Genomic DNA, 14002 nt, shown 5'->3' on the forward strand with positions numbered 1-14002 from the left:
AACACTCACTCTCTCTCTCTCTCTCTCTCTCTCTCTCTCTCTCTCTCCTCTCTCTCTCTCTCTCTCTCTTTTTTGTACTGGGGATTGAATTTAGGACCGTGAGTTTGCGAGGCAGGCACAGGTACCATTGAGCTAAATCCCAGGCCCCTGGACAACTTCTCTTGAAATCTCTATGATTTGAGTCCAGTGTCAGCTGTGATGGGCACATCTGATGATGAATGACCAATCTGTTTTCTACAGTAAAGACCCATCTGGTTTTATTTATTTGTTTTTGGTACTGGTGATTGAACTCAGGACCTTGTGCTTGTGAGGCAGGTGGCGTCATCTGGTTTTACACCAATAAGTCTCATATGCACAATAGTATCTGGTATCCAAAACCCCATTTTTCATGTTGATACCATAATTTATATTTATAATAGTTTTTTACCTCTTCACTTCTTAGACTTTTCTTGCTATTTTTATACTCATCTTCAATTTGCTGTCACCTGAGTCACTTTCTGTGGCAGCCACATTCTGAAAGTTTTCATGCATCACATTTTTGGAATTGGCACAAAAAGCCCATTCCTCCCTGGTGGAGTTTACAAGCACACCCTCAAAGTGTGGCCTCCATTATGTGGCTTGAGGGTCTCCTAGGGTCCTTCCCTTGCAGCCTGCAGCAGTAGAAACTCCAGAGCAAGACAGTCTTGTCAGCTGGGGAGGCTTGCCAATATGCTCGGAATCAGTCCTTGCCAGGCTTGTGTTACCCTTGTCCCTACCCATTCCTCTGCTTCCTATTTATTCACGTCATTTCATCTGTAAAAATTGCAGAGTGTTTATTAAAGATAATTGATTTTTTTTTTGAGGGGGGTGGTTTTTTTGAGACAGGGTCTCACTATGTAGTTGAGACTGATCTGGAACTCATTTTGTAGCCCAGGCTGGTCTCGAACTCACAGCGATCCTCCTGCCTCAGCCTCCCGAATGCTGGGATTACAGGTGTGTGCCACCATGCCTGGCAAAGATAATTGATTTTCATATAAAGGATTTCTTAATCGTGTAGTACATGCTTTATAAGTGTCATCACTTAACACAGTCTTCACCTGTACACTTGCATTTTCATTTTATAACACTTCACAACTTTACCAATAGGGGGCACTTGAAGACTGGGAGGATTATTATTCAAAAGCAGGATGAGTACAGAGACCTTTTGATCTTTTACTGTAACCCAAAGTCATAATTCTCCCCCTACCCCTTAAAAAAAAAATCTCTTTGGTGTATCTAGATGCAAAGCAAAAGATTCGACAGGCCTGGAAGTCGTGGTTGATCTATGTGGCTGTTCGTAGGACCAAATTTCAGATGCAGACTTCTGCTCTGGAGTTTAGGCAACAGAATATTTTACGGTAAGTATGCTCAGTTCTTTATGCTACTTTAACCCAACCTACAGCAGTTTTTTTTAAGAGGAGGAAAATTTATTGAAAGGGCTCCTGAAAAACAGAAGGGGATATGCTGGGCGTGGCAATGCATGCCTGTAATCCAGGCACTACGGAGGCTGAGACAGGAGGATCGCTGTGAGTTCGAGACCAGCCTGGGCTACATAGTGAGTTCCAGGCCAGTCTCAAGTACATAGTGAGACCCTGTCTCAAAAAACAAACAAAAAACAACAACAACAAAAAAAAAAACTGAAGGGGAATCCAGAAATGAATTTCCAAACAGCTAAATCCCCGGCTTAAAAATTCATTTTATTTAATTTTTATTTATTTATCTTTTGGGGGGTACTGGGAATTCAACTCGGGTCCTTGCGCTTGCAAGGCAGGCAGTGGAACTGCTGAGCTAAATCCCCGGCCCTCATTTTATTTTTATATAAACTGAAATAAAGGGCCGGGGATTTAGCTCAGTGGCACCGCACTTGCCTTGCAAGCACAAGGTCCTGAGTGTGATCCCTGGTACCAAAAAAAAAAAATTGAAATAGAAACACCATATATAGTATTGCAGAGTGATCTTTAAATGCCATTACTTCATTGAAGAGTGGTGATACATACATTGAAGGGACTAAGGGGACAGGAAGACTACAAAACAACAGAAAACCACTACTGTTTCTTGGCACTTTAAACTATGAACTAAAAGGTAAGATCCTGTACTTTAAATAAAAACATAGTTATGATTTACAACATTTTTCTACAACCGTAACTCTCAACTAATATCATTAATATCAGTAAAAAAACTATTAATGTTAGATACAAATGTCAGAATGTATCACGAGCTGATTTTAAAATACTCAGAATGCCAGGCGTGGTGGCACATGCCTGTAAGCCCAGCACTTGAGAGGCTGAGGCAGGAGGATTGCTGTGAGTTCGAGACCAGCCTGGACTACATAGTGACTTCCAGGTCAGTCTCAACTACACAGTGAGACCCTGTCTCAAAAAAAAAAAAGGGGGGGGGAGATTTATGTACTTTTTCCTCAAAGTAAAATAAAATTCTTTCCTGATTCTTTTGATAATCATTCTCCCAGCTTTAATCACCTGCTGTAACTCATCAAGATAACCCAATCATGTTAAAATTTGCAAGTATGTTTTCTTAATAGATTGTAGATAGATCCAGTCTGTCCCCCAGATTTGTGTCTTTCATATCTAAATGAAGACTAGACATTAATATTCCAACTGCTTGTGATCTTTTGTTGCTTAATAATTTGACAACTTGTTTGGCCGTCATCCTTGAGATGTGTCAGAAGTAGGTGGATTTCTTTCTCTCCTTCACAGCAGTTTTTTAAAAAAATCTCAAATTCGTGACAATCTATGGCTGGCTCTTCAGTGTTTTCCCAAATAATTGAAGGACTGGAGTCTCACAATGGAGGAGGTGGAGGGAACCCAACTCCAGGAAGGGGAGGGGACGGTGGTACTCCTGCCGGAGAAGGGGCGGGGAGGGGATACAGTGAACCGTACAGTGCACTGCTTCATGACGGGCTGACTCCCCTGACCCTAGTCATTCTCTGGGTCCTCAGTGGCAGTATTCTAGAAACTTGAGCCAGGCGTGTTTTTGCATGCCTGTAACTCCAGCACTTTGTGAGGCTGAGGCAAAAGAATTCCAAGTTTCAACTCAGGCTAGGTAGCCTAACAAGATCCTGTCTCTAAAGGAAGGGAAAGGAAGGGAAAGAAGGACAAACTGGGGGTGTAGCGCAATGTGAAGGCCCTAGGTCCAGTCCCCAATACCACATGCACGCAGAGACCTGGATCCCTGGACACTGAATAAAGCATAGACAGCTTTGCAGATACATGGACTGTTGGAGCATTTCCCCGCTCCAAATCTTTTCTCATTTGTGAAATGGGTGCACTGTTAACTTTCTCAGAATTGTCACTGGGAATAAGGTGTAATATGTGTAAAATAGCAGTGCTGAGAAAATCAGTAAACATGAAGTTATTTAAATAAAAAGGTACTTGAACTTTATTCAGGAAGTATTTTAAAATGCTTAGTATGCAGTTCTACGTGATTCTGGGGGCGGGTCATTTTATATAATTTGTTTCCTCAGTGTGTACCTGTTGACCGAGAATGTTCTGGTACCATATTGGTGCGGTGCCCACACTCGGAGAACTTATAATTCCTTAAGTGCTTAAAAAGAAAAGTAAGTGGTAATGAAAGATAGCCGAAGATTTTGAAGCAAGCAGTACAACTGAGCGTGCTCTGCTGGTAGGTAGAGAGGAGTCTTTGGAAGTCGAACGACCAAGCCAAGCAAGTTGTTTTTGTAACGTGGTGGTTGTAGGCTCTCACTTTCTTTTTCTACAGCAAAATAGAAAATAAGTGGAAAAGAAACCAAGACTGATAGGAAAACCTGGCCAGGACAGTGAGAAGAGAAGACTGAAAATCTAAAATCCACTTTTTTTTTTCCAGATTATTCAGTAAAATCTCCTGATGTTTAAATGTTGGCAGTAACTCAAAATTTTAGAAAAATAAACCATGTAGGCCGGATTATGTCTGTATTGCCTAAGGCTGGATCTGAGGGTAGAAATCGTGGATCTCCAATCCTTCATTAGCAATTCTAGGACTTTTTTTTTTTTTTTTGGTACCAGGGATTGAACTTAGACTTGTAAGGCAGGCACAGCACCCCTGAGCTAAATCCCCAGCCCTTGAACTCACTTTTTTTTGGGGGGGGGGGATGTTCCAGGGATTGAACCTAGGACCTTGCGCTTGCGAGGCAGGTGGTGGAACCGCTGGGCTAAATCCCCGCTCCTGAGCTCACTTTTTGAGTTCAAGGTCTGCCGATACCACAGGGATCCTCCTGAGTGCTGGAATTACAAGCAGGTGCCACCGTGCCCAGGCTGACCTGTTGCGTCTTTGATTTGCTCTTTCAGGACGTGGTGGAACAAGTGGAGGCAGCAGCTAGGACGGGCCCGCATGAACCACGCTTTCTGTGCCACAGCCGTGAAGCACAGGGCCTTGGGCCTCCAGCTGCAGGTGAGTCCGCCGGACTTGTGTTTGATCTTCTGTCCCTGTCATGAAGCCCTACGCTCATAGAGGGCAGAGTCGGACTCCAGGGGGAAAAAATCCTGCTACTTCCTCCCATTTGGAGGGCAGCTCGGGGGTGGTAGAGAGAGTTTGGGCAGAAGCAGGACGGAAGATGGCTAGGCTCAGTCAGAGTCCTGCTGTTAGGAATAGAAAGATACTTATCTTAGACGTAATTCCCGTGGTATGTAGAGAATTTCTGATAACTGGAGCCAAAAGGGATTTAGGAATTAATTACAAACTCTTTAAAGAGACAGTGATATTCTTTATTTTCTCATTACTGTTTTTCTACAACAAATCAGAAAATAATGCAGTTATTGTCCAAGCCTTTTGGTGCATGCCTGTAATCCCAGCCCTTGAGGGAGGCTGAGGCAACAGGATTGTCTCAGTAGAGAATTTCTGATAACTGGAGCCAAAAGGGATTTAGGAATTAATTACAAACTCTTTAAAGAGACAGTGATATTCTTTATTTTCTCATTACTGTTTTTCTACAACAAATCAGAAAATAATGCAGTTATTGTCCAAGCCTTTTGGTGCATGCCTGTAATCCCAGCCCTTGAGGGAGGCTGAGGCAACAGGATTGTCTCACAAAAAAGCCCTGCTTCTTTTTCATTGTACTTTTGCTGCAGAGGTTTCTTTTATGGAAGTCAGTAGATTTTGGTCTGTTATAAAGACTTACAGCTTATCCAACCTATACAAAACTATGGTATGGTAAAAACGGTATGACCTTTAGCCAGGTGTGGTGGCGCACATCTGTATTCCCAGCACTCAGGAGGCTGAGGCAGGAGGATCGGTGTGAGTTCAAGACCAGCCTGGGCTACATAGTGAGACCCTGTCTCAAAAACCAAAAAATAAAAAATAAAAAAGAGATTCAAGTGACCTGTAGACCAAAGCAAATCAAAAGGGACCACACCAGCTGTGGTGTTAGGAATAGATCAGAAAAGATCTAGGGTAAAAAAAGGGAGAAAACTGGGGTTGTGGCTCAGTGGTAGAGTGCTTGCCTAGCATGTGTGAGGGCTTCGGTTTGATCACCACCACTGAAAAACAGAAACAAACAAACAAAAAATACTGTTAAAAAATTCCAGGTGGGCCAGGCATTTAGCTCAGTGGCACCGAGCCTGCCTTGCAAGCACAAGGTCCTGAGTTCGATCTCCAGTACCAAAAAAAAAAAAAAAATTCCAGTCAAAATTTTGAACAAGGATAATAGAAAGATGGTAATTACATTCTGGATATATTTGAAGGAGTAGCCAACAGGACTTGCTAGCAGATAGTATGAAAAGTTCGAGTCCAAGATGACTCCAAAGTTGGGTTAAAGAGCTAGGACAGTGGTGTTTCCATTTACTGAAAGGAGGGTGACTGGGAGGGAGAAGAAACTTGCTGAGAAGGTGTTGGGAATGAGTCTGAACTCCACCTCCTCAGCCTGACAGGGGTTTTGAGTAACCCTCTGTGGCGTGATGTCAAGGAGACAGACAGTGGGGTATTGGAGAGGGCTTCAGGCAGGAGACCTGCACCCGGGAGTCCTCAGCAGCCATGTGGCGTTCAAGGCCGTGAAACTAAGATGGAAGGAAAAAGGGAATGAAAGAAGTTAGAAGTTTCGAGACTGAGCCTGTGAGTCAGCAGCAGCAGTAGGAAAGTGCCTTCGGGTACAGAAACCAGGCAAAGAAGAAAGGAATGATCTCTACCATGTCAGACACTCCAACAGGTCAGGGAAGGCGAGGGCAGTTTCGACCTTTGCCTTGAGCAACTGGAGATCGTTGATAAAATTGATAAATGAAGTCTCAGCTGACAGGAGGAGTAGGTTAGGGAAAGCCTGCTGTGGGAGGAGGTGGAGGATAACTTTTGAGGAGCTTGGAAAATAAAGAACTGGAGTATTGGCTGGGTTGCAAAAAGTGCCCTCTCTGTTGAAGGGTTGCTTTTAATCACTTGAGCCTTTCAGGATGTATTTTTTTGACAGTCATCTCTTCCCCCAAACTTTTTATTTTTGAAAACTATCAAAGCACTACTGTAAAAAAGTGAATACTGTATATACTTCACCTAGTGTAACCCGTTGTTAATATCTTGCCCTGCGTGCTTTTTCCTTCTTAGGTACAGAAATGTATAAGAAATGATCTCACTTATCCAGACCACCCCCAGAAAAAGTTGGAATCTAGAGGCAGTGAAAGTGAGGCTTTTGATCCAAACTTGTAAGAGTGGCGCCTGTAACAGACAGGCACACTCTAGTTGAGAAGTTGTGTGTTTTTATTCCTAGCTCACAGGAGTCTCTCCCTCCATCTCTCATGGCAGGGGATCTGGAGTTCATAGTCTGTGCTGAGCAGTTGATTTCATCTCTCACCTGTTTCCCTCCTCCCTCTATTTCTCTCTCTAGTTATTTTTAGCCTGCTGGATTCCCAGGATTCTAGAATACTCTTATCTCTGGAGTCTTTGTACAACCTGAGTGTTTTTATCTGCTGGTTGACTGAGCTAAAGTCTATGAATCAGCGATTATTGGGGCCACCTACTTTCTGGTCCCCCATCTGCCTCTCTTAGAAGCTATCCTTCTTTCAGTGCATTTTTTTCTACTCTTTTCTTTTTTTTTGGTACCAGGGATTGAACTCGTGCTTGTGAGGCAGGCAGCAGAACCACTGAGCTAAATCCCCGGCCCATTTTTTCCTACTCTTAAAAAAAAGCGGGGGGAGCCTTATTAGAGTTCATGAAATATGGGCCAATTAGAAATATTTGCATCTCTTACAATCTATTTTGTTTTCTGAGCCACTTGAAATTGTAGGCCTGAGGTTTATGCTAAATGCCTCTTACGTCTTCTAAAACCAAGGACATTCTATGAGTGCTTCTGAGACATTTAATGTTGATATAGTGATATGTGGTAAACAGTTCATATTAAAACTATGCATTATTTTTTGTGTTTAGTGTGGAGTTCAAAGTTTACCCATTGCTTCTGATTATCATCACATCTTGAAAGGACGTTTTTAGAGAAATAATAGTACCTTAACCTACTGACTTTTACAATTTAGTAAACAGTGAAAACTGAGACTGCGGTAAAACAGTGATTGCCAGAGCAATAAACTTGAGAGGGCCGGGGAACATGGGATGGCGCCATAATGGAGGGTGATCCGTGATGGCAGTGTAGGTGGTTTATCCAGAGCAGGGGAAGAGACAGAGGTGGGGGCTTGGTGGGCACAACCCGTGGTGGGACCTGGAGGAAATTCTCTCAATCGCTTATATGGTTTGGTGGAATAGGAAGAGTGGTAGTCATCTGAAAGAAGGGAAGGCGAAAGAGGTATTAAAAGGTTTAAGCAAAGAAGATACGGCCATTGTGTTCTCTCTTGCGCGATGGCCCACTCTCACGCTGTAGGGTGTATGCCTTTTCCTACTTTCGCTTTGCCCAAACTTGCTCTGCAGAGCTTGTTTCTCTTCCTACCTTTAATAAAACTTTGCTACCATTAAAAAAAAAAGATACAGAATTGTTGTCTGAGTCATCTTCAAACTAGGGCATGCATTATTGCTGATCATACTTTCCCAGGGCTGCATCTTTATAGATAGTCTTTCTTTCTTTCTTTCTTTATTTTTGAGGGTCTCACTACGTAGTTCAGTTTGAGCTGGCCTTGAACTCATTGTATAGCCGAGGCTGGCTTCAAACTTGCTTTGATCCTCCTGCCTCAGCCCCTGGGCTGGGTATCACAGCTGTGAGCTGGGTGCTGGGGGTTACAGGTATCTGCCACCGTGCTCGGCTGTGTATAGATAGTCTTAATTTCTCTTATAGACCTTCGGGTTAGACACACGTAGATACACGTCCCTGAGATAAATCCGTCTGAGGGCTTCTTCATTGGCTTCCTCCCTGCAGAAGAATAGGCAGCCCCTCACCTATCCCAAATCTGAAGTAATTATGTCCCCGTCACATTGTCGCCGCTGCTTGTCTGCACAGTGACTATTACTTGTGTGTGTGTGTGTGTGTGTGTGTGTGTGTGCGCACGCGCTCATGCTTTCTGCTAAACCACACCCCAGGGCTCCTTTTGCTCCCTAAATTCGTAAATGTATTACTTTCTGGAAGCAGAATGCCTTTCTTAAACATCTTTCCACTCCAGACTCCCGTAGTTTTGATCCTGGTAGGAAATGACCACTGCCCGTCTGTCCTCAGCCTTTCCAGTGTGTGTCTGTTGTTTCTTTCCCCTCTCACGTGCTCTTCCCCCATCTTCCTGCCTCTCCCTTGACCGTGTCTTTATTCTGGATTTCAGGCTTGGTCTCGGTGGAAGGAACAGCTTCTGCTGAGCCAGAGGGAGAAATGGAAGGTGGTCTTAGCAGTGCGACATCATCAGTGGTGGCAAAAGAGGAAGTCCCTGAGGGCCTGGCTTGAATATCTGAACGTGAACCGAATACGACGACAGCAGAATGGTGAGTAGAAGCCCCTTTGCCCAAGACACAGAAGTTGGGCCCAAGATCCATTCATCTTCCTGCTGCCAGTGGTACTTTATGAAGAATATAGCCACACATTTTTGTGAAAGGAAATTGGGGAGAAAACTACCTCATTCCGTTTTCTCTTTATGGAGTTCTTTTTGGTGAGAAAAGATCTTGGTGTGTAGTTCAAGCTGACTTTGAATTTACTGCATGGCTCAGGCTGGCCTCAAACTCTCAGTGATCCTCCTGCCTCAGCCTTCCAAGTGCTGGGATTACAGGTATGTGCTGCCATGCCTGGCAAAAATTACCTCATTCTCGGGGCCGGGGATGCAGCTTAGTGGTGTTGCACCTGCCTGGCAAGTGCAAGGTCCTGAGTTCGATTCCCAGTACCACCAAAAAAAAAAAAAAAAAAAAACCCCAAAAGAGCAAAACCACATCGTTCTCAATTCACATTTATTTCTTTGTGGCCTTTATTTTTGTTGTAAAATACATATATTTTGTTCAAATAAGATTCTAACGGTGATTAAAGCGTGTACTTTATGTCGGACAAGGCTGTTGACATTGTGATTAATTTGTTACCTACACTTTCGTATTATGCTTTTGTATACTGTACCATGTCTATTCATCATTTTTCATAAATACTATGTGTAAATGAGTATTCCTGTTTTATAGGATGGCTTACTTTAATTTACTTAATCTTCTCGTACTGACAGATGCTTTGTTTCTATTTGTCCTCAGTTACATAAATGGATGTGAGTTATGGTTTCTTTAATACTATTCATGTGGTTTAGTTTCAGAGCTAGTTTCAGAAGTAATGACATGTAGGAACATGATCATTGGTGCACATTTTTTACTTAAATTTTTATTTATTTATTATTTTTTGTGGTACTGGGGATTGAACTCAGGACCTTGTGCTTTAAAGGCAGGTGTAGCATCATGAGCTGCATCCCTGGCCTTTCTTTTTTGTTTTTTTTGAGAGACAGTAGTTCAGGCTGGCCTTGAACTCACTGTGTAGTCCAGGCTGGCCTCAGACTTGCAGTGATTCTCCTGCCTCCGCCTCCCAAGTGCTGGAATTACCACCATATATGGCTGACCTTAAGTTTATTGAGTTTACACAAAAGTGAGTCAGGCACTGTGCTAGACACTGGCTATGTTTTCCAGTGTCCCGTGTCCCTTAGCGGAAGTATCCTAGGCTGCTAACACTTCCTGGAGAGAGTTTCACAGTATTGGAAGGTAGTGACAGCAGACCAAACGTGCAGTTTCCCAAGGCTGGAAGATGCAGGCAGAAGCTGTTTAGCATGATGAGCCACAGGCTAGCGCTTGCTCCAGCTACAGCATTACAATTCTAGAACTGATTGCTTTCCACTTTCCTGGCTTTCACTTATCAGGCCATTACCTGACTAATTTTTAAGAGATGTACCTGACAGCCAGGGTCAGCCAGGCTGAAAGCTCAAGAAAGCCTTTGCCACACTGCTCCAAGGGCTGCGTGTCATCAGCTCAGTTCCCAAGCCCTGTCCAGGGGTCATCCACACAGAGGCAGAGGTAAAACAGCCTTCTTTGAAAGCACCAGTTGTGGCTCCTGCTCACTGGTAGTTAACTGCAAGTGTCAGCCCTTGGATAGAACTGATTTTATTTCATTCTCCTCCCTAAATCATTAATCTTTCTTTTTCCTTGGAGAGAGGAGAGGTAGCTCAGGGATTCCTAATTACCTGCCTTGTGAAGGGGGTACTGGGATCAAACTCAGAGCCTCAAATATACCAAGGGTGTGTGCTGTACCAGTGAACAACATCCCCGGCCTAAAAACCCATAAGGATTCTTTGTGGGAGGAGCCTTGAATCTCAGCCCTCCGCCAGCAGTGGAGTTTACTTCATCTGACATTTTCCAGCTCATCTCCCGCCTGTGGGGAGCAGCACCTAAATCGCACTTTTCCATTGCAGAGATGGCTGAGCGATTGCATCGTGTCACCGTGCTCCAGATACACTTCTGTGACTGGCGGTGGGCCTGGGAGCAGAGGCAGAGCTTGTGTGCCCACCGAGCCCTAGTGGAAGCGCTGAGGAGGAAGATGGCCCTGCGGAGGGCCTTCTTGCACTGGCGGCATTGTATCCTTTCCAGCCACCCAGGCCTGTCATCCGCCTCAGGCAATAGGAATAGCCTGAGCTGAACTGCGAGTAAAACAAATATCAAGAGGAAGGAAGTAGTGACCGAGCAATTTAAGACAGCTTTATCTGTGTTGATTTCTTTAAAGGTGGTTTAACTGGGGCTCTGCAAGCAAATGGTACTTTCAACATATATTTATAAAAAGAACCAATAACCAACTTAAGAAGAGAGTTTCTAGCAACCCTGTCTACTTCTCCCAAATTGCAAGCCTTTTTTTTTTTGTACCGGGGATTGAACTCGGGACCTTGCACGTGTGAAGCAGGCAGCAGAACCACTGAGCTAAATCCTTGGCCCTGCAAGTCTTTTCTGGACACTCCCTTACCCCTCCCCAGATAGTTTTATCCTTTATTTCTTCACTTACTCGTTTTCTCTACCCACCAGGTGTCAGAAATAGCCACACCGGTGCGTTTTGTTATTGTTTTGAGACAGGGTCTCGCTATGTAGTTCAGGCTGCCTTGAACACACTGTGTAGCCCAAGATGGCCTTGAACTCGTGATGATTCTCCCACCTCAACTTCTGGAGTACTGAGATTACAGGTGTGTGTCACCATGCCTGTTTCTTAGTGACACCATCACATGATCATAACTTTGATTTATTTGAGCTTTCACTCTCTGCGGGCATTATGCATTATTCTCAATTCTTGCAGCAGTCTTGTAGTTGGTGTCACCGTCTCCATTTATAGATGGAAGCAGATTTAAGAAGCTAAGTGATTTTCCGAGTTACAGTAAGTGTTCTAAATGGCGTGTGTGAGGCCACTTGGAAACGGCTTTGTGAGAAAAAAGGTTTATTCCAGTCCAGGTGTGACTCGAGACTGAAATTGGGGGCAGATAGCAGAAGCTAGCTGGGAAGAGCTGAGTTTGTTAAATCCCTGTGTGGATGGGCTGACATTAAGATAGATACCAGCAGCTAGCTAAGAGAGAAGAGAGATCAGCAGTTAGCTGAGAAAAGGACTAGCCTTATCTAGGGCTCGAAAAGGGAGCAATGATCATAGGGAATGTTTGTGACTGAGGGTCCAAGGATGGTCAGCGCCGGTGTACAGACGATCGCTGGACTTCTTGGTGCCAGGGAGATTGTATATTCCATCCTGGATTTTCTTTACGCCCATCTTTCCTAGTAGCCTGTTTGCAGAAAGTGGCCTCTTTGCTTGTGAAGGTCTCATTCAAGCCAAGCATGACAGTAAGTCGTGCACATGTTCTATATCTATGCACATGTTCTCTCTCTCTGTTTTTTTTTTTTTTTTTTTTTTTGTACCAGGGATCGAACTCAGGACCTTGTGCTTGCAAGGCAGGCGCCAGAACCAGTGAGCTAAATCCCCGGCCCTGCATATGTTCTTAATCACTGTCCTACCACATTGTGTTCGAATGTGAGAATTTGGACTGCCCTTTTGATATTTATCCACATATTCATTTGTTAATTAGAGAAAGTCCTTTTTTGTGTGTGTGTAAGTCCTGTTTAAGTTCTGCTTTACAGGGAAATTGAAAGACTAATAGCATTTATTGTCTGTGGGGAAAATAGACATGATAAAGAATTCTAGCTGGGCGTGGTGGCGCACGCCTGTAATCTCAGCACTCAGGAGGCGGAGGCAGGAGGATCGCTGTGAGTTTGAGACCAGCCTGGACTACACAGTGAGTTCCAGGTCAGTCTCAACTACATAGTGAGACCCTGTCTCAAAAAAAAATTCTAACAGTAAGTGCAGTCATGAAGATTTGTGTCACATTCCTTGAGAGTCACTGTGGAGATTCAAGCAAGGAGGTAATGTTTGAGCTGAATAAAAACCTTAGAAATGACAAGTGGTCCTGGCAGAGAGGTAGGGAAGGGAATTTCGGTTGGAAGGAACAGTGTTTACTCAGGCTAACAGATGAGAAAAAGCATTCCAGAGCCTGTAGAGAGGTGTTGGCCATGGCTGGCTGGTGAGAGGATCGATGAAAGCCGGGTACTGGCCTGTAAGGCCCATGTGGACAGTGCTCAAGACTTTGGGTTTTATCCTAATGGCGCTGGGGAGCCTCTGGGTGTGTCATGAGAGAAGCAGTGCAGTTAGATGTGAGCTGTAGGAGGAGCACTTCCGCAGTGGAGAAGAGAGGGCTGCTCAGGAAGACGAGCCCACGTGTAGCCCCACGTGTAGAGTCGTACTTGCAGTCATGCGAGGGCTAAGTCTCATGAACCGCAGGGACAGAGGAGACAGAACGGGTTTAGGAGGAGAGCAGGTGGGCTAGGTGTCTGAGTAGATTAGAGAGTGTGGGAGAAGAACGGTTTTGAAAATAGCTCAGGGGCCGGGGATTTAGCTCAGTGTTTCCGCCACCTGCCTCACAAGCTCAAGGTCCTGAGTTCGATCCCCAGTACCAAAAAAGAAAATAACTCAGATTTTTAGCTCAGACGTCTGAGTGGAACATGATAGCAAAACAAAATGCAGAGAAGGATCAAGTTAATGCTTGCGATATGGTGATTTTAAGATGTTCACTAACATTGGTGGCAGCTTAATCTCAGGTACTTTTCACTTCTCATCATATGGGCATCCTGGGGACGAGAGACAAGGCCAGCTGTAGGAACATAAAATAGTTCCCCTTTTCCCACTGCTTCCCTGGGTCACCACAAGGAGAGAGGGGGACATCAGCCCACCTGGCAGGCCTGTTACTTCTGCAGCCAGGAGCCTTCATGTGGGTCTTGGGGAAACTGGCGGGGGGTAGGACCTTGTGAAGACCGGAGGCCTTAACTTCCTGGCGGATGTGTCACTGTGTTCAGAAGAAACTGCCCAGCGTGAGGTTGCAGAACGGCACCATCGGCACAGCCTGCTGGTAAGAGCACTGCAGCCTAGCGCGGTTTTGCTCCTCAGCCTCGATTGCGTCTGTATCAGGGGATCCTGTCTACACTGGCTCTACTGAGCAGCCACTTTGGAGTTAAGTTCAGGCGCACAGCCCTCTTCGTATTGTGAATATCCTTGATTGCATTTCGGATCAGAGAAATGCATGGTGTGGGGCCAGAGGGATCC

General features: G+C 44.6%; 1 protein-coding gene across 12 annotated transcripts in view; it reads left to right on the plus strand.

The window, feature by feature from the left end:
- The window catches only part of Sfi1 (SFI1 centrin binding protein), an 80609-nt gene that overhangs the window by 36338 nt on the left and 30269 nt on the right, over positions 1-14002 (plus strand). For 11 of the 12 annotated variants that reach the window (XM_033762326.1, XM_033762323.1, XM_010603833.3 and 8 more), the window contains 5 exons: positions 1259-1376; positions 4320-4422; positions 8700-8856; positions 10797-10958; positions 13738-13808. In XM_033762326.1, coding sequence (XP_033618217.1) covers positions 1259-1376; positions 4320-4422; positions 8700-8856; positions 10797-10958; positions 13738-13808 — 611 coding nt within the window. Of the gene's footprint in view, positions 1-1258; positions 1377-1991; positions 2101-3499; positions 3593-4319; positions 4423-8699; positions 8857-10796; positions 10959-13737; positions 13809-14002 lie in introns of those variants that run through there. The other variant, XM_033762333.1, reaches the window with a different exon arrangement.

Source organism: Fukomys damarensis, unplaced genomic scaffold (genome assembly GCF_012274545.1).
Source record: "Fukomys damarensis isolate Sample0158 unplaced genomic scaffold, DMR_v1.0_HiC HiC_scaffold_12, whole genome shotgun sequence".
Classification (NCBI taxonomy): domain Eukaryota; kingdom Metazoa; phylum Chordata; class Mammalia; order Rodentia; family Bathyergidae; genus Fukomys; species Fukomys damarensis.